Raw genomic sequence first — 16,909 nt, 5'->3', positions numbered from 1 at the left:
TACTTAATTCATTCCGGAGGTCCGTTCTTAACCTGAAACTGTTCTTAACCTGAAGCACCGCTTTAGCTAATGGGGCCTCCTGCTGCCGCTGTACCGCTGGAGCACGATTTCTGTTCTCATCCTGAAGCAAAGTTCTTAACCCGAGGTACTTGTGACGTTAACATATATGAGAGAGTGCTGGAGGGGTAATAGTTAAATAGGTTGCACAGACAGGACCCAGGGGGCTGGAGTCGGTGGGTCTATAAAACTAGTTCTGGGAGGAGTTCATTGGGAGTTGTTGGTGGGCAGTTGGTTGGTTTTAGTGGGTTGGCTGGTTGGGAAAGGCAGTTGGAGAAGCAGTTGGAAATAGAGAGACAGCTAGGGCAGTGGCTTCTTGAGTGTGGGGAGGTAGAAGAGATAGAGAGAGGAAAATAAGACTAAGAAAGTAAAGAGCAACAACGTTTGGAATGCTGTAAAAGTTTTGTTTGTGTCTGAAACAAAATACACTCTTCTTTATTAATTGAAAAGCTGACTGAGACTGAAGTGATTTTACCAGGGAGGACCTGGTTGGTGGCAGCGGATTAGTGGTGTACGGGTCAATAGTCCATGAGACGACCCGGGGCTCCGTAGGAATGCCACAGTACTATTTCTGGGTTAGCGGACTCTGTAACCTGAAGTGCATGTAACCCGAGGTACCACTGTACTGTATCACAGAAGCCCAAGCAGTTGAGAAGGTTCAGAAGTCTGACTAAAAAGAAAAAGTTTAACTGTCCTCCTATACTTGTTGTTGTTTAGTCGTGTCCGACTCTTCATGACCCCATGGACCAGAGCACGCCAGGCACTTCTATCTTCCACTGCCTCCCACAGTTTGGTCAAACTCATGCTGGTAGCTTCGTGAACACCATCCAACCATCTCGTCCTCTGTCGTCCTCTTCTCCTTGTGCCCTCCATCTTTCCCAACATCAGGGTCTTTTCCAGGGAGTCTTCTCTTCTCATGAGGTGGCCAAAGTATTGGAGCCTCAGCTTCACGATCTGTCCTTCCAGTGAGCACTCAGGGCTGATTTCCTTAAAAATCAGGGCTGATTCCTCCTATACTTAACCTATACTAAATATTTCACTTAATTTTCTATTTGCTGACTGCTGGTCTATGACTGTAATAAACTGATTGATTGATATTATATCCATTGTGTACATAGATAGAATAGTGCAGTTTGAGGTGTCATTGGCAGGTTCCCTACAATGGCCCCTAGTGGCCATTTAGATCCATAGGCTTGCTTGGCCGCATATAACCATTTGGTTTACTTAAAAGTAAACAAGTGGAAAATCACGTGTCAGCACTTTACTTTCACCAGTGTTACATGGAAGGACAATGAACATGAAAGAGTAATACTGTGTTTCATATGTGTGTCCTTTCTGGTTTGTGGCAGTGGGAAGGAAATCTGCCATGAATGCACAAGCCCTTTGTCAGTCAAGTAAGCCACACTTGACCCAAGGCTCTCTGGCAATGGACTGTGGGAGCAGTGAGCTACTGAGTGCCCCTCGCTGCCTGGAAGCAGTTGGCTCCCCTTCACTCTGTATGATATCTGGCACTGCAACATTTGCCATGCAGCGTCAATGTGAATTGGCCATTGGCTGGCCTGAAGCAAGGAAGAACTGTCCTTCCTTTGAGGTTTATAAGCAGAGGTTGGATGGCCACCTGTCATGGATGCTTTAGCTGAGATTCCTGCATTGCAGGGGGTTGGACTAGATGACCCTTGGGTCCCTTCTAATTCTATGATTCTAAGTTAGTGTCTCTGTTTAAGCTACCTCACAGAGTTATGCGAAGGAAGGGACCCCCAATGCAAGTGACTGCGCAGGGGAGCCTGTTGCCTTTTAGACGGCAGCTCCCAGTTATAAATCGGAAAATTAAAGGTAGCTCCATTGCCCCACAAGAAACAAAACAAAACCCTAATTTACCGGTATTTTAGGGGAAGTAAGCCCAACGGAATGTGCCCAAAGTGGAAGGTGCACACTCAGTTTTGTAACATTTTGGTTGATATGGAAATATGAACAGGTTAGTCAGTTGGCAGCTGGGTTCAGATCAAGGACTGGAGACATCATGTCAAGCGAAACATTACCATATGTAATTATGTATTGTGTAATGTTGCATTTAGTAGTAGTAGTAGTAGTCCTGGTTTAAGGAGTGTTTATTTTTGCGGGGAAAAGTGGATGGTGCCCGGAGTTCACAACATGAGGAAGCCTCCCCAGATCTGCCCAGAAAAGTGCCCAAGGATGCCAAGACTCCTCTCGGGAAAAGTTGACTAAGGCGGGAAGGCGAAGGCGGGCAGGGAGTCTCCGAAGGAGCCAGCCAGACCTTCCCAGGCAGGCAGCACCCGCGGAACTCGCGGCGGGGGGTTAGTCCTGATTGGAGGGGGAGTCGGGCGGCGGCGCGCGGGAGGCGGCCCTCCAGCTCCTCCCCGCCCCGCCGGGCTGCGCCTCAAGCGCCTCTGCCGGCAGCTGCGCTCCCCAGTGCCAGTCCGTGCGCCGAGGGGCACGGAGCGCGCGCTGCCTTCCCTCATGGAGAGCCTCGGGCAGAGTTGCGCGCGGAGGCTGGGCGCGCTGCTGCTGGGCGCGCTTTGCGCCTGCTCGGCCGGCGCCTTCGAGCTCACCATCCTGCACACCAACGACGTCCACGCCCGCGTGGAGCAGACCAGCCGCGACTCGGGCAAGTGCGTCGGGCAGGACTGCTACGGAGGCGTCGCGCGGCGCGCCACCGAGATCCGCCGGCTCCGCGCCGCGCAGCGCAACGTGCTGCTCCTCGACGCCGGCGACCAGTACCAGGGCACCGTGTGGTTCAGCTTCTTCAAAGGGCAGGAGGTGGTGCGCTTCATGAACCTCCTCGGCTATGACGCAATGGTAAGCGGGGGGGGGGCGGCGAGAGAGGGGGGCAAAGCCGCCAGGTGGGGCGCGAGGGTCCGGCACGCTCCCCCCCTCCAAAAAACTTTCCGTGGCGCCATTGGGTCCTCCCAACTGGACGTGCTCCAGTATGAAGGGAGGCCATAAGAAAGATCTGAGCAGGCATGAGAAGAGGCCAGTTTTCTTTCTTTCCCTTCAGAGCTGAAGGGACTGGGGCTCCCCTCAGGTGGTTGATTGGCAGGCCACAGGCTCAGGGCTGAGGTAAGGACGCTCTTCTATTTAGGGTAGCAAAAAGCAAGAGTCTGAACCATTTTTTTCAAGGTTCCAGGGGTTGGATACTAACCAACAACAACAGTGATCTCCCTTTTCCACTTTCCGCCTTGATTCTATTTGGTCAGCTTTACTTTGAGGCAACTTTTCCAAACACTGAGCGCTTCAAATCCTGTAAACACTACCTGCACCATGTAAATGATAATAAAATTAAGCTGTGGACCATAAGAGATCAGCTGGACACCTTGACGGGAGGAATCCTTTCTTCTTAAGTAGTGGAGAAGGCCAGCAGCCAGCCACAACCAGAAGATGTGAGACTCAGCACTGAGAAGCTCCTCTAGAAGAGGTTGGGATTTTGGAGGAGATGCTCCAGAGAAGCACAACCTGGTGCCTATTCTCTTACCTCCATGTAAGAAAAAAAGGGAGCACTCCCATCATTTAGCCTAATCTCTGGGTGCAGAGGAGCTGCAGGCCTGCTGTTGGAAAGAAAGTGCTGGAGTAGTTGCACCTTTGATCAGATCCAGCTACTGCTGTCGGCTACATGGAACTGCCTCTGAAGACTTGGATGTGTTAATAACAAGCCCAGAATACATATGTGAAGCTGTTAATTTGTATATCCAAAAATGAACCTATCTCGGCACTACTTAGCAAACTCCACTGGCTTCCAGACTGCTGCTGAGCAGAAATAAAAGTGATAGTGCCATCAGATCAGGACTTTGGGGCAGACATCAAGGGTCCCCCACTCAGAAGAATGAGCAGGAGGGCCTTCAAATGCAGCAGGGCTGGCTTACCACACACTGAAGTAAGTGAAGTAATACACATTCCCATCTAAACAGCAGGAGCCCCTGAAATGCCGTTTTAGACTTTGGACATTAAGTTCAGAGTCTAAAATACCTAGCTGCACCGCTGATTCCAAGTGCTGCAGATTTTTAACCTTTAAAGCTGTAAGTCTGGAACCATGGCATTTGGAATACCATCTACTATACTGCTATACGCCATGCTCTAATATTAAAACCATTATTTGAGGCCTGACCTGTGAACTTAAGTTGGTAGCAGCCAGATATAGGATTATTTTGATCAGGCTACTCCAGGAGTGAAGTGTCCTTTCTCTTTATGAATTCACCTGATTACAAATTTAATAACTTTTAGCCACAAAATTAAAATGCTTTTATATTTCCAGTGTTGTGTTGTTGTTTTTTAAATGTTTTTTAGACTGCTGCTTAGTTGTCTTAGATTAGAAGATACCAATGTGATTTAGATATGCTGTTTTAATTCTTTGTTGAAGCAGCCTTGGTAATAATTTAATTTTATGTCGAAGCACTCTTGATGATATTTTATTGAGAGAAGATATAAATACATTTTGTTTGATTAATCGTTATGGAGCCTCAAGGCATTTAGAGGTAGAGTATTTGGAGGGATAGAATAACACATATTGGAAATTCCTTGGGGATACCTCAGGAATACGTCCGCCATTTTCCGTGGCAAATGTGCCTTATTCTATGCTGTACATACACACTAGGGATGTCCTGGCAAGAGCCCTTCTCAGCAACTGGTATTCAGAGGCATATTGCCTCCAAATGTGGTTGTAGAACATAGCTATCATGGTTAGCAGCCACAGATAGCCTTGTCCTCCATGAATTTGTCTAATCCCCTTTCACAGCTATCCAAGCTGAAGGCCATTACTACATCTCGTGAGAGTAAAATCTGATAGTCCCACAGAAGGCACTATGCACTGACAGAAGAAGAGCTTTGTTTTGACTGCCCTGATTCTTCCAGCAATTCAGTTTCAATTGATGGCTATAAGCTCTAGCAGTATGAGAGAGAGAGAGAGAGAGAGAGAGAGAGAGAGAGAGAGAGAGAGAGAACCCCTCTCCCACTTCACTTTCCCCACACCTTGCATAATTTCATATACCTCTATCAAGGTATATAAGGTCTAGTTCCAGATCAGTTACCACCAGTACAGGTCCCATGAGCATGTATGTGAAATTAGAATTCTTTTGCCCCACATTGAATTATTCCTAGCAGCGGCTATTAATAAGACAAAACAGTGCAAGACCAAAGATGGACGTAGAAAACATAATCCCACATGGGAAGACTGCTGGGATGATGAAGAAACAGATAGTGAACCAACACCTAATACTATCCCCAAATCCAGTGCTGTTAACAACTGTACTGCCTGCTTCTTCCATAACTTGCAAGCTTTGTCCAGTGTAATTGTCATGGTATCCTATCTTAACGTGATTATATTAAATGATTGTTGCCCCTTGTATCCTCGGGATATATACTTCCAGGAAACACTTCTGCCGGTTGTGCATAGGAAAAGCATTTGCCGTTATTCTGGCCTCTAGAAAAACACACACTCTTAAATGTGTCACTGAATCTAGAAAGGTGGCTATTTTGCTTTGTGACAACAGCCTACTCACATCTGTTCCACTCATCAAACCTCTGCAGGCAGTGTGGCAACAAGGAGTTAAGCACTTGGCACTAAACTTAAGTGAATGGGAATATAAGAAAGAAAAGAAAGAAAATGTGTGAGAGAAGGCTGGGATGGATACTGGACTCATCTCTTCTTCTCATTCTGTGGTGTGAATTGCAGTACATCCTTTCATTCCGATCAATATGGAAATCTCTTGGAAGAGAAGGTCTTTTAATCTGTTTTTGTGAGATGAGAGAACAACAGGAGACGTAGATATATAACTTGCAGTGTCTGGGCAAGGGAACATCTTGCCCTCCTTTTATCCAAGCGTTGGCTGGCATGCCACAGCAGAGCCATCGGATTTGAGATTATTATGCCATACCTCGTTCCCTTTCCTAAGCAGCACAGGGTTAGGGTGGAGATTTTGGGGGCCAAGTTAAAGCCAGTCCCATCTTTGCTTGGCACTACTGTTTTTGGTTTCTGGATAAATGACAAAAAAAACCTATTGCATAAAGATACACGGGGTGTGGTTTTGGATCCCCAAATCTTCTTTGGTGAAATCTGTTTAAGCATGGTGGGAACTATTTTGAAATAATCTGTAAAAAGAAATGAAATGTACAAGATTGAAAGAGTCCTGCTCTCAATTATATGTGCAAAGTAAAAGCAGATGTTTGTTTCAGTCTCAAAGCATACAGAAAATTCTGGAATGTGCACAAGCCAGATTCTAAATACTTCATTGCTGAAAATTTCACAATTTGCTTAGATGCTACTTTTATAATATACAGATTTTATCTGTTTTTATTGGGAACACATAACGTTGGGTGATCAAATACGTCTGGACAAATACGTCAAATCAGGCTTGTAATCAGTGCTGAGTTGTTTTGCTCAAGCTTTCATTCTATTTTAAGCATGTGAAGTATCATATATTTTAAATCCATTCTAGGTCTTGTTCTTGGCATTTTAAGTGGCTTCAAGTTGTTTGTTTCCACATCCAAATCACAGTGTGGGCAGCTCTGTTTGGTCTGCACTGCACTTGTTGTGGACAAAAGAAGGTAAACATGACTTCAGCACACTGCAACATAGTACAATGCGTTATCTGGTGCCTTCCATGCAGACCACAATAGATGAATGTGCCTACTGTAAACAGACACAAACATCTCTGAAGGTATTATTGAGCCATATTGCGGTTAGGTGTGTAAATATGTTTATCTGCCTACCATGTCAGTGCAACTTAATAACACTACATGTAGAATACAGTATCATGTTTATAACATTGTATCCTGCCCTAAGCACAGAAGGGGCAGGGATGCAAGACCAGGCATTGTCTGAACGGTATGTTTCATATTTCAAGAATCCTTGTCATTGCCTAAAAGGGTGGAAATCAGAGAAACGATTTGCCCTGGAAAGTGTAGAAGGAAGCTGCTTGGAAATATTGGCTCTTCAGAGTAGCTTGTTACACCATGGCTTAAAAAAGAGAGCAATAAGTTACAGGGATATATTTGCAGTGTAATGCATACATTTCCAAATCTTTTCTGCTGAAGGCATGGTGAGTAAGTACATATTTTGTCATGCTGTGCAGTGTTGATTGGTCAGATTGATCTTTGGCTCAGGAAAAAAATGGGTGCAAGATCATTCACTTGCTTACTGGTCTTCAAAATTAAACCAAGAAGAGGTTAGAAGGATAAAGACAGCAGGATAAAAGTCCCTTTCTTTTCCTTCAGCAAGCACTGTCATCTTGAAGTGCTTTTTACAGTTATACAGGGTGAGTCCTTTAAAAGAGGCCCCATGGATACAGAGTACACATGTTCCACGGGGCGTCTTTTAAAAGACTCACCCTATAGTTGAAACTGAAGTCAGGCAACTGCTACACCCAAATATGCTCCTTTGGTGAGCAGTCTGGTTAAAGATGGTTATGGGAGAGCCTTGATTTCAACCTTGCAAAAAGATAAAGAAATTTAAGCATTCTAAGGAAATTATTGAGGGCCACTGAAATTCCAAATATTTTAAATTCTTAAATACAATTACTCATTGGCTCAAAATTCCAAATCTAGTCCATTGTGACAATTGGAGAGGATGCTGACACTGTTCTTGTTTGAAAATGGGGCTGAGGGGACTTATTCACCTCCAGATATTGCTGGACTCCAACTTCCATCAGGCTTGACCATTGGTCACACCGGCTGGGGGTTTGGGGAGTGGAAGTACAACAATATTTAGAGGGCCACAGGTTTTTAACTCTTAGCGTTTCAGAGACTGAAGAACTGTGTTGACGCACCTCCAAATATTAGTAGCTGAACTGAAATAGATGTAAGAGAGTTTGAAAAGATACTATTTGGATATAGCATACTGCTCACGTGTTGGAACTGGATGGATCACAGTGTAGATTTTAAAATATGTCCTTATGTTGTACTTTGCTTTTCATGATTGCGGGAACTTCTTGTCAATAGGAGATTCTATTTTTCTTTTCTTTTATGTTGTGCAGACAATCGGGAACCATGAATTTGACAATGGTGTGAATGGATTATTGGATCCACTGCTGAAAAATGTTAAGTTTCCTGTTGTAAGTGCAAACATCAAAGCAAACAAGAAACTAGCAAGCAACATCACAGGATATTTCCTTCCTTACAAAATTCTGGAAGTTGGTTCGGAAAAAGTGGGAATTGTTGGCTATACCTCAAAGGAGACACCTGTCCTTTCAAATCCAGGTATTCTTTCTTTTAATGCTTATGTAAAAATTATGCAAATAAATATATTTATTTTGAATCATGTGACTCCCATCCTATTTTATTTCCTCTTCCTGTAGCAATTATATTAAATGGTGCTCAAAGTAAGATTAAAAGTGAGCACCAGATATGTGTGACTATAGTGGAATCAGATGATAGAACCTCTCCCCCCATATATATACACATATACACGGTTTTCATCTATTTAGATCTTTGTTTAATTATCAGCTTAATGTGTCATTCAGTCACAGGCATCTGGACAGGTCTCAAAGATTATGAGAGGAATTCAACATTGTGCTAAGGCAGTCATCAAGACAAGTACTGTATGTTCTGGCGTACAAGACGACTTTTTATCCCTGGAAAATCACCCCAAAAGTCGGGGGTCATCTTATACGCTGGGTATACGCTTAGGGAAGGAGGAGAGGAAGCCAGTGAGCAGAGGCGCCCCTTCTGCCGTCACTCCTCCTCCATCTCCACAGAAGGGGCCACGGAAAGTCCTTCCGAGTGCGGCGCTCACCCACCCGCCCGCCAAACGCCTCGCCTCAGGCTGCTGCTGCTGCAACGGCAGAGGCAGTGGAGCGGTGCATGCTCTGCCCCTGGCGATGCTCAAACCCTACAACTCTAAAATTGAACAGCAATTTCGTCTTATACGCCCAATCACCTAATACGCTGGAATCTATGGTATTTTGGCTTGCCAGATATATGCTGTTCCAGGGGTTCTCTTGACACACCCCAGCTAGTCATAGTGGGTGGGTGGGGAGGAGAGGGGAGGGGAAGGAAAACCCATTGCAAAAGAGAACAGGACTCGTTATTTGAAAGCTGCCCAATGGTTATTTAATGGTTAATTAGTTAGACCAAAATTTCTACCAGGAGTCATTAGCTCGGATTCATATCTTTAGGTTTCCTGTACTGTTCATGTGTATTCCAAAAAAAACACATCTGTCCTCTGGTGAAAGACCTGGGGCATTTTGTAACCTCTCCTTTTCCTCCTTAGGGAAGAACTGTGAAATCACCTTGTCCAAGCAACTTAAGACATTTGCATGAATTTCAAAAGGATATAGATATATAGGCTGTACAAATGCAAAATCATCAGGCCAAGAAAGCTGCATTTGCTCTGAGCTAAAAGGAAATGCCACTCTTTACTCCAGAGCCCAGAGCAAAAGGCTGTTGGCTTTACTAGCTACCAGATGGTGTTCCATGCAGCTCAGCCTTTTGCTTTCTGGGAATCCTTTCGTGTATCATTTCCATTATTATTGTGAGAGCATGGAACAAAGCCTAAGCTATTGCTCGGTGTCATACAAACCCGGGGCCAAAATGAGAGCAGACATTTTTGTTTAGACACGTGTTCTTCATTCATGTCCAATAGCTATTTCATATCCAGGAGTAAGGAATTGCTGATTGACTGCATGTTAGCAAACTGCTACATAAATGCTTTGGTGAATGAATACGTTCTGTAGCTGTTCTAGTACTGACTAATAATGGGAACATAAAGAGCCTGTTAATAGTTCCAAAATTAATAATGGGAACATGGTTTCCTGATTCTACTCTGATGTTGGCACATTATTTATGGTCTTCTTGTTTCTGAAGGTGTCTGAAGGTGTCTGAAGGGTAGATTGGATCTTCTTATTAGCATTATTTTTGTGGGGATAGCTTGCTGCATAATGTTTTAATTGATATTACCCCTACCCTCCAGAGCTGGTTTGGGGAGAGTGTACAGTGTGTGCTGGGGGCGAGGAGATGTTCCCCCCCTTTTAAAAAAAGTTTTAAATTATAAGTTTCATTTATATATATGACAACAATTATCCAATCATAATTTTAGCATTTTAAACTCCGGCTCCCTTCCCCCTCTTTCTGTGGTTCTTTACCTTTCTTTTCATCTTCCTGCATACTCCAAATTATCTCAACATATTCTTTTATGTATCTATTCCTGTATATATCCCATATATATATAGAGAGAGAGAGAGCGCAGGTATTTACAGTAATCCTGCCAATGTCTTAATCTGTTTACAGTTTGTTTGTAAACACTCAAAAAACCATTTCCATTCCTGTCTAAAAAGAATTGTTTCCTTGATTTCTTATTCTCCCGGTAAGTTTCGCCATTTCTGTGTAGTCCATTAACTTCTGTTTCCAGTCTTCTCTTGTCAGGACCTTGGGGAGATGTCCCCTTGCACAAGTGGAAGTTGTTCTGCTTGCACAATGATTTTATTTGAATACCATCCACTTTCTGCTAAAGCAACCAAATGATTTCCTGTCATATGAGGGATCCACAGAACTACGGAGCTAGCAAATTAGCAATGTATCAGTGTAACTTCCATTACAGTGGTACCTGAGGTTAAGTACTTAATTCGTTCTGGAGGTCCGTTCTTAACCTGAAGTACTACTTTAGCTAATGGGGCCTCCTCCTGCTGCCGCGCCACCAGAGCACAATTTCTGTTCTTATCCTGAAGCAAAGTTCTTCACTTGAAGCACTGTTTCTGGGTTAGCGGAGTGTGTAACCTGAAGCGTAATGTAACCTGAAGCGTATGTAACCTGAGGTACCACTGTACTTGAAAGGAACTTGTTAAACCAAGAGAGAATGTTATTGTCAGGGGTTCAGAAGCAGAGACGCAGAGAAGGGTGGAAACAGAGAGCGAGGGGGAGGAAACCGAAGGGAGAATGAGTGATGATGACGACCCGAGATCTCCAAGCCTAAGCAGTGAGTCAGAGGACTCCCAAAAGGGAGCCCCAGTGAGCAGAGCAAGGGGGGGATCCGGGGGGACACCCCAGGAGGAAGGGAACAGAGGAGATTCAGAGAGCAGCAGCTGGAAGTCGGGACCCACGCTCAAGACTGAGAGCAGCAGGGAGGAAGGCAGCCAGGCATCGGGTTCCGGAGGCCGTCAGCAGGAGGGAGGGCACGAGTCAGGGGTGGTCACGCCCTCCTCAGAGAGCGAGGCAACGGTCAAGAGGAAAGTAGAGAGTTGGGCGCGCGCGCCAAGTTCAAATGCAGCGGAAGCTGGAGCAGTAAGCAGCCCGGAGAGTGAGCCAGGTCCCAAAGCTCGCCGAAAGGAAGCGGAAGGATCAGGGGGGTCAGCGTCAGAGGAGAGTAGAAGGGAGGAGTCCCAGGGGGGCAGAAGGACCCAGAGACGTAGGGAGAGGCGAAGGAGGTGGAGCAAGGCTAGGGTATTAAGCTGGTGTGCAAGAGGCGGGGACTCAGATGGGTCTTCGCCGACCTAGGGCAGAAGGTGTAGAGCTGCACGCTGCAGTTCGGAAATGAATCCTGTAACTCAATAAAGACTCTTTTAAAGTGGACGCTGTGTGGCGTGGTCCTATGTGAGCTGGGACCTGGTAGCAGCTCTGACAGTAAGACCCATCCCATCAAAGCTTCAGAAACCTGAAACCTCGCAGCGGGAGCAGAAGCCGCTAGGGGAGGAAGAGGGGTGTCTGTAAGCAAGCTCACAAAGGTTAGCAAGATGACGGAAGAACAGAGGATCTCCGCGCTGCAAGAGGCAGTGACCCAGTTGTCCTCAGAGGTATTGGCTTCCAAGAAACGGGAGGAGGAGACTACAGCCGCCTACAGAGACCTACACGCCAGGTTTGAAATGCTTGTTAAGCAAGGGCAACCGGGACCCAGACCGGAGGGCGTGGGATTGGCACGGAGAGCAGGAGGGCTTGTGGCTCACTTCGATGGGACTTTGCAACAGTACCCTAATTTTAGAGCAGACGTAATGTGCGCACTGCAACTGCTGGCAAAAGACTTTAGAGATGAGGAAGAGAAGGTGGGGTTCATATTGTCCCATTTGCATGGGGATGCCAAAGCCTGGCTGCGCAATTTGTGGAGGGATAAAGATCCGGCGCTTCAGAATGCAGATGCCTTTATCAAAGCGATGGATGCGTGTTTTTTGTCTACTATTGATGTGGATCTTGCCAGACGGGAGATTCATGGACTAAAACAAGGGAGGGCGAGCGTCCGGCAGTATCACGCCCGATTTTTTGCGCTGGTCAGTGCTTTAGAATGGGATCGGGTTTCGCCCCCTGTCAGAGACCTCTTCTGGGAGGGTCTAAGTTCTGCGGTTAAGGATGAAATTGCAAGGGGGGAGAGGCCCCGAAGCACGCAGGAGGTGGTCCAAAGGGCGCTGACTGTGGGGGTGAGGCTGGAAGAACGTCCATGGTGCAGAGATGAAGGACGTGGAGGGCGCGAAGCAGCGAGAAGTTTCTCTTTCGTTCCGAGGGAAGCAGCGCGTGCGCAATCCACACCTCCGCCAGGAGGGGGAGGGGAACCGATGGAGGTTGGAGGTGCAAGGGCTCAGTCAGCAGCCAGAGCCCTAGCACCGGCAGCAGTGAAAGCGAAGCCTCCTAGAGGGAACAGGAAGTGTTACATCTGCGAGGATCCAGGCCATTTGGCGAAGGAGTGTCCCCGGAGGCTCCACAAGCACACTGCAGCCTCAGCAATGGTGACTGCAGCAACGCAGCAAGGAGAACCACAGCAGGGAAACGACGATGTCTGGCTGGAGACGGAGGCACTGGGGCCCAGCCAGACGCATCTGTGAAGCAGTCCCCAGCGATATTGCAACCCACGGATCCCCTCCCACCCAAACCAGTAGTGCAGCTCACAGCGTCTCTCCAGCTACCCAACGGCGTCACTATCGAAGTGCCGCTTTCTGTGGATTCTGGAAGCAACGCAGACTTTATAGCGCAGAGCTTTGTGGAGCAGCACGCTATACAGCTATTGCCTGCCACTCTGCCCCTGCAAGTCGTCACAGTGGATGGCAGAGAGTTGCTAGGGGGGCAGGTGGTGAAGCAGACGCCACCAATGGTGATGCGCCTTGGCAACCACAGGGAAGTCATCAGTTTTAATGTCACCCAACTGTCGGACACGCCCATTGTGTTGGGCATGAGTTGGCTGGACAGGCACAGTCCGACACTGGCTTGGTACCAGAGACAACTGATCTTCGGCTCCTCTTATTGCGCAGAACACTGCATCCTGCCCCGACGGGAGGGAGAGGAGGAGGAATCACAACTGCAGTTGGGAACGTTGCAAGCGGTCCCCCACAAATACGCGAACTTTTTGGAGGTCTTCTGCGAGAAGGAGGCGGACAAGCTACCCCCTCACCGGCCATATGACTGCAAAATTGACCTCCTACCGGGGGCGACGCTGCCGAAGGGGCGGCTATACTCCATGTCTGAAGATGAAATGCAGGAACTCAAACAGTTCATCGAGCATAATCTGGAGCGTGGCTTCATCAGAGAGTCCAAGGCAGTGGGGGGCAGTCCCGTTTTCTTCGTGAAAAAGAAAGACACGCCCCAAAAAAGACTCGTTGTGGACTACCGCCTTTTGAACCAGATGACCAAACCGTCTGATTACCCCATGCCCAGGATTGACGACCTCCTCGCGACGGTGCGCAAGGGACGCGTGTTCACCAAGTTGGACCTACGAGGGGCGTACAATCTCATCCGCATGCGGGAGGGCGATGAGTGGAAGACGGCCATGTTCACACCGCTGGGCACCTACGAGTACAGGGTTATGCCCTTTGGATTACAAAATGGCTCTCACTGTTTTCAAGCTTTTATGCATCACGTGTTGGAGGGACTCCTCTACAAAACATGCGTCTGCTTCCTGGATGACATCCTGATTTTCTCGGACTCGCAGCAAGCTCACGACCGAGACGTGAGGGAGGTGCTCAGCAGGTTGCAACAACATAGACTGTACGCCAAGCTGGAGAAGTGCCAGTTCGACACGACGGAGGTGGATTTCCTGGGATACAAGTTGTCGGACAAGGGGATAGCCATGGACAGCACCAAGGTTCGTGCGGTATTGGATTGGAAGAGCCCGCGCAACCGGAAGGAGGTCCAGCGGTTTGTCGGCTTCGCCAACTTCTATCGCAAGTTTATCAAGGGGTTCGCGATGCAGACGGCAGCAATTACGGACACGCTCAGCTCCAAAAAAAAGAAATTCATCTGGACGGAGCAGGCGGAGCAGTCCTTTCAAGCGCTCAAGCATCTCTTCGCATCGGAGAAGCAACTGCTGCATATCGACCCCAGTAAACCGTTGAGGGTAGAGACAGACGCGTCAGACAGAGCCGTGGGAGCTGTTCTGCTGCAGCGAGACCCGCAGGGGGTGTGGCGGCCGGGAGCGTTCTACTCCAGAAAGCTCAGCAAGTCGGAGCAGAACTACACCATCTGGGACAGGGAGTTGCTGGCCATTCATGCAGCTTTCAAGGCGTGGAGGCACTTCCTAATCGGCGCCAAGCACACGGTGCAGGTCTGCACGGACCACAAGAATCTGGAGCACTGGCGCACGGCTCAGTTCCTGAACCAGAGGCAGATACGTTGGGCGGAGTTCTTTGCTGACTTCAATTTCCGAATAGAGTACGTCCCAGGCGACACCAACATCATGGCGGATGCACTGTCCCGAAAACCGCAATACCTAGAAGAGGTGACGCCAGCGGCGGCCATGCACATCTTCGCACCGACGGCGTGGGCGTGTGCCTCAGCTACAGTAGACCTGGATGCGGTGCGACGTGCATTGCGGGACGACTCATTCGCGCAAGACAAGATGGCGGAACTGCTCAGAGGCACGGCTACCACGGACGAGTTCCAGGTGCGGGACGGCTTGCTCCTACGCAAAGGGGCTGTCTATGTACCAGGAGACGACCTTCGCGCCAAGGTACTGCAACAGTTGCACGACGCACCCACGGCCGGTCACTTTGGCACAGAGAAAACGATGGAATTAGTCGCGAGAGACTTCTGGTGGCCCAGGCTGAGAGGGGAGGTCGCGGACTACGTCGCGAGGTGCGACACCTGCCAGAGGGCCAAGCCGGTACACAGACCACCGGCGGGACTGTTAGAACCGCTGCAAACGCCGTTTGAACCGTGGGAGAGGGTGGCCCTGGACTTTGTGACGGATTTACCCAGCTCGAGAGGCAAGACAGCTGTGCTAGTGGTGGTGGACTTGTTCACCAAGATGGCACATTTCATTCCGTGTGCGAAGGTGGCCACGGCGGAACAAACCGCCAAACTGTTCATAGATCACGTGTTCAAAGTGCATGGCCTGCCACGGTCTATCCTGTCCGACCGCGGACGCCAGTTCATCTCGTCTTTCTGGCAGAAGCTGATGGGTTTTCTAAATGTCAAGGTCAATCTGGCATCAGCAAGACACCCGCAGACCAACGGGCAAGCAGAGAGGGTCAATGCCATCATGCAGCAGTACCTGAGATGCTATGCCAATCAACAGCCTGCGACGTGGGTGGATTACCTGCCGCTAGCCGAGTTCGCTTACAACAACACGAAGCACGTGTCCACAGGAGTGACGCCGTTCTTTGCCAACAATGGGAGGCATCCCAGAACCTTCCCGGGACTGGAGAGAGTGGGGGAAGGAGAACCACAGACGGCGGACGCGTTCGCGTCAGAGCTGCAGGCGGTCCACGATCAACTCAGACGGCAGCTGGAGCTAGCTAAGCACGCCTACAAGGTGCAAGCTGACAAGCACAGGCGGGTTGGCGAAGTGATCCAAGTGGGAGACTGGGTCTGGTTGGCAGCCCACGCAGTGCCGACCAGGTCACTTGCCAAGAAGAAGTTGGGGCACAAGCAGATCGGTCCGTACCAAGTCGAAGCGCAGATCAACCCGGTAGCCTTCCGACTGGCGCTGCCGGAGGGTTCCAGAATGCATCCGGTGTTCCACAGGTCGGTGCTCACTCCCTACAAGGCACCTCACAGGTTCCAGGAGCCAGGGACGGCGCCAAGTCCGCTCCGGGAACGGACGGAGACGCGGGGGGTGAAGCACCAGGACCACATCAACGAGGTCACGGAGATTTTGGACTCCAGATGGGGGGAAGAGGGAGTCGAATACCTCTTAGCCAGAGAGGGCACCCGGGCCAGCGCCAATAGCTGGGTACCAGACTACGCTTTGGAGGAACCCCTGCTCAAGGACGAGTTTCATGCCCTCTTCCCGCACAAACCCATGCCAGCGAGCTTCTTCGACGACTGGTTGTTCACACCCACACTTTCTTCCAGCACGTTCCATGGATTCGACTCAGAAGGGGAACCCGCACGGAGCACCCGTTCCCCAGAAGGTTCACCGGCAGGTTCGGCATCAGGCATCTCGTATTGGTGGGACGATCGACCAGAGGAGCAATGGCGCAGGAAGTGGCGGGAGATGCCAGGTCGAGCGACCGACGCAGAGACTGACATGGACGTGTTCGGGGAGGACCTCGGGTTCGAGCACGGCGGTACAGAGATGGAAGAGCAACAAGTCAACGTCGACGGCCGCGAGGGGGAAGACTCGGAGGTCTTCAGTTGGCGGCCACCCACGGGGAGCGACCTGTATCCAGCATTCCCTCCCATGATGATGGAGCACCCAGCACCCACACCTGACAGCGGGGAGGGGGGAAGGGGGGGCTTCGAGGGGGGGATGGATGTCAGGGGTTCAGAAGCAGAGACGCAGAGAAGGGTGGAAACAGAGAGCGAGGGGGAGGAAACCGAAGGGAGAATGAGTGATGATGACGACCCGAGATCTCCAAGCCTAAGCAGTGAGTCAGAGGACTCCCAAAAGGGAGCCCCAGTGAGCAGAGCAAGGGGGGGATCCGGGGGGACACCCCAGGAGGAAGGGAACAGAGGAGATTCAGAGAGCAGCAGCTGGAAGTCGGGACCCACG

General features: G+C 49.0%; 1 protein-coding gene across 1 annotated transcript in view; it reads left to right on the top strand.

The window, feature by feature from the left end:
* Window positions 1-2,535: 2,535 nt before the first annotated feature.
* Window positions 2,536-16,909, top strand: part of NT5E (5'-nucleotidase ecto) — a gene marked incomplete at its 5' end in the record, with an annotated part of 29,039 nt that continues 14,665 nt past the window's right edge. Inside the window, 2 exons of the mRNA XM_082216307.1 lie at window positions 2,536-2,874; window positions 8,040-8,262. Of these exons, the coding sequence (XP_082072433.1) occupies window positions 2,536-2,874; window positions 8,040-8,262 (562 nt within the window). The remainder of the gene's footprint in view (window positions 2,875-8,039; window positions 8,263-16,909) is intronic.

The sequence above is a fragment of the Podarcis vaucheri genome (assembly GCF_965113315.1).
Source record: "Podarcis vaucheri genome assembly, chromosome: 3".
NCBI lineage: Eukaryota > Metazoa > Chordata > Lepidosauria > Squamata > Lacertidae > Podarcis > Podarcis vaucheri.
Note: the sequence above shows the minus strand (reverse complement) of the source record. Positions and strands in the feature narration are given on the sequence as shown.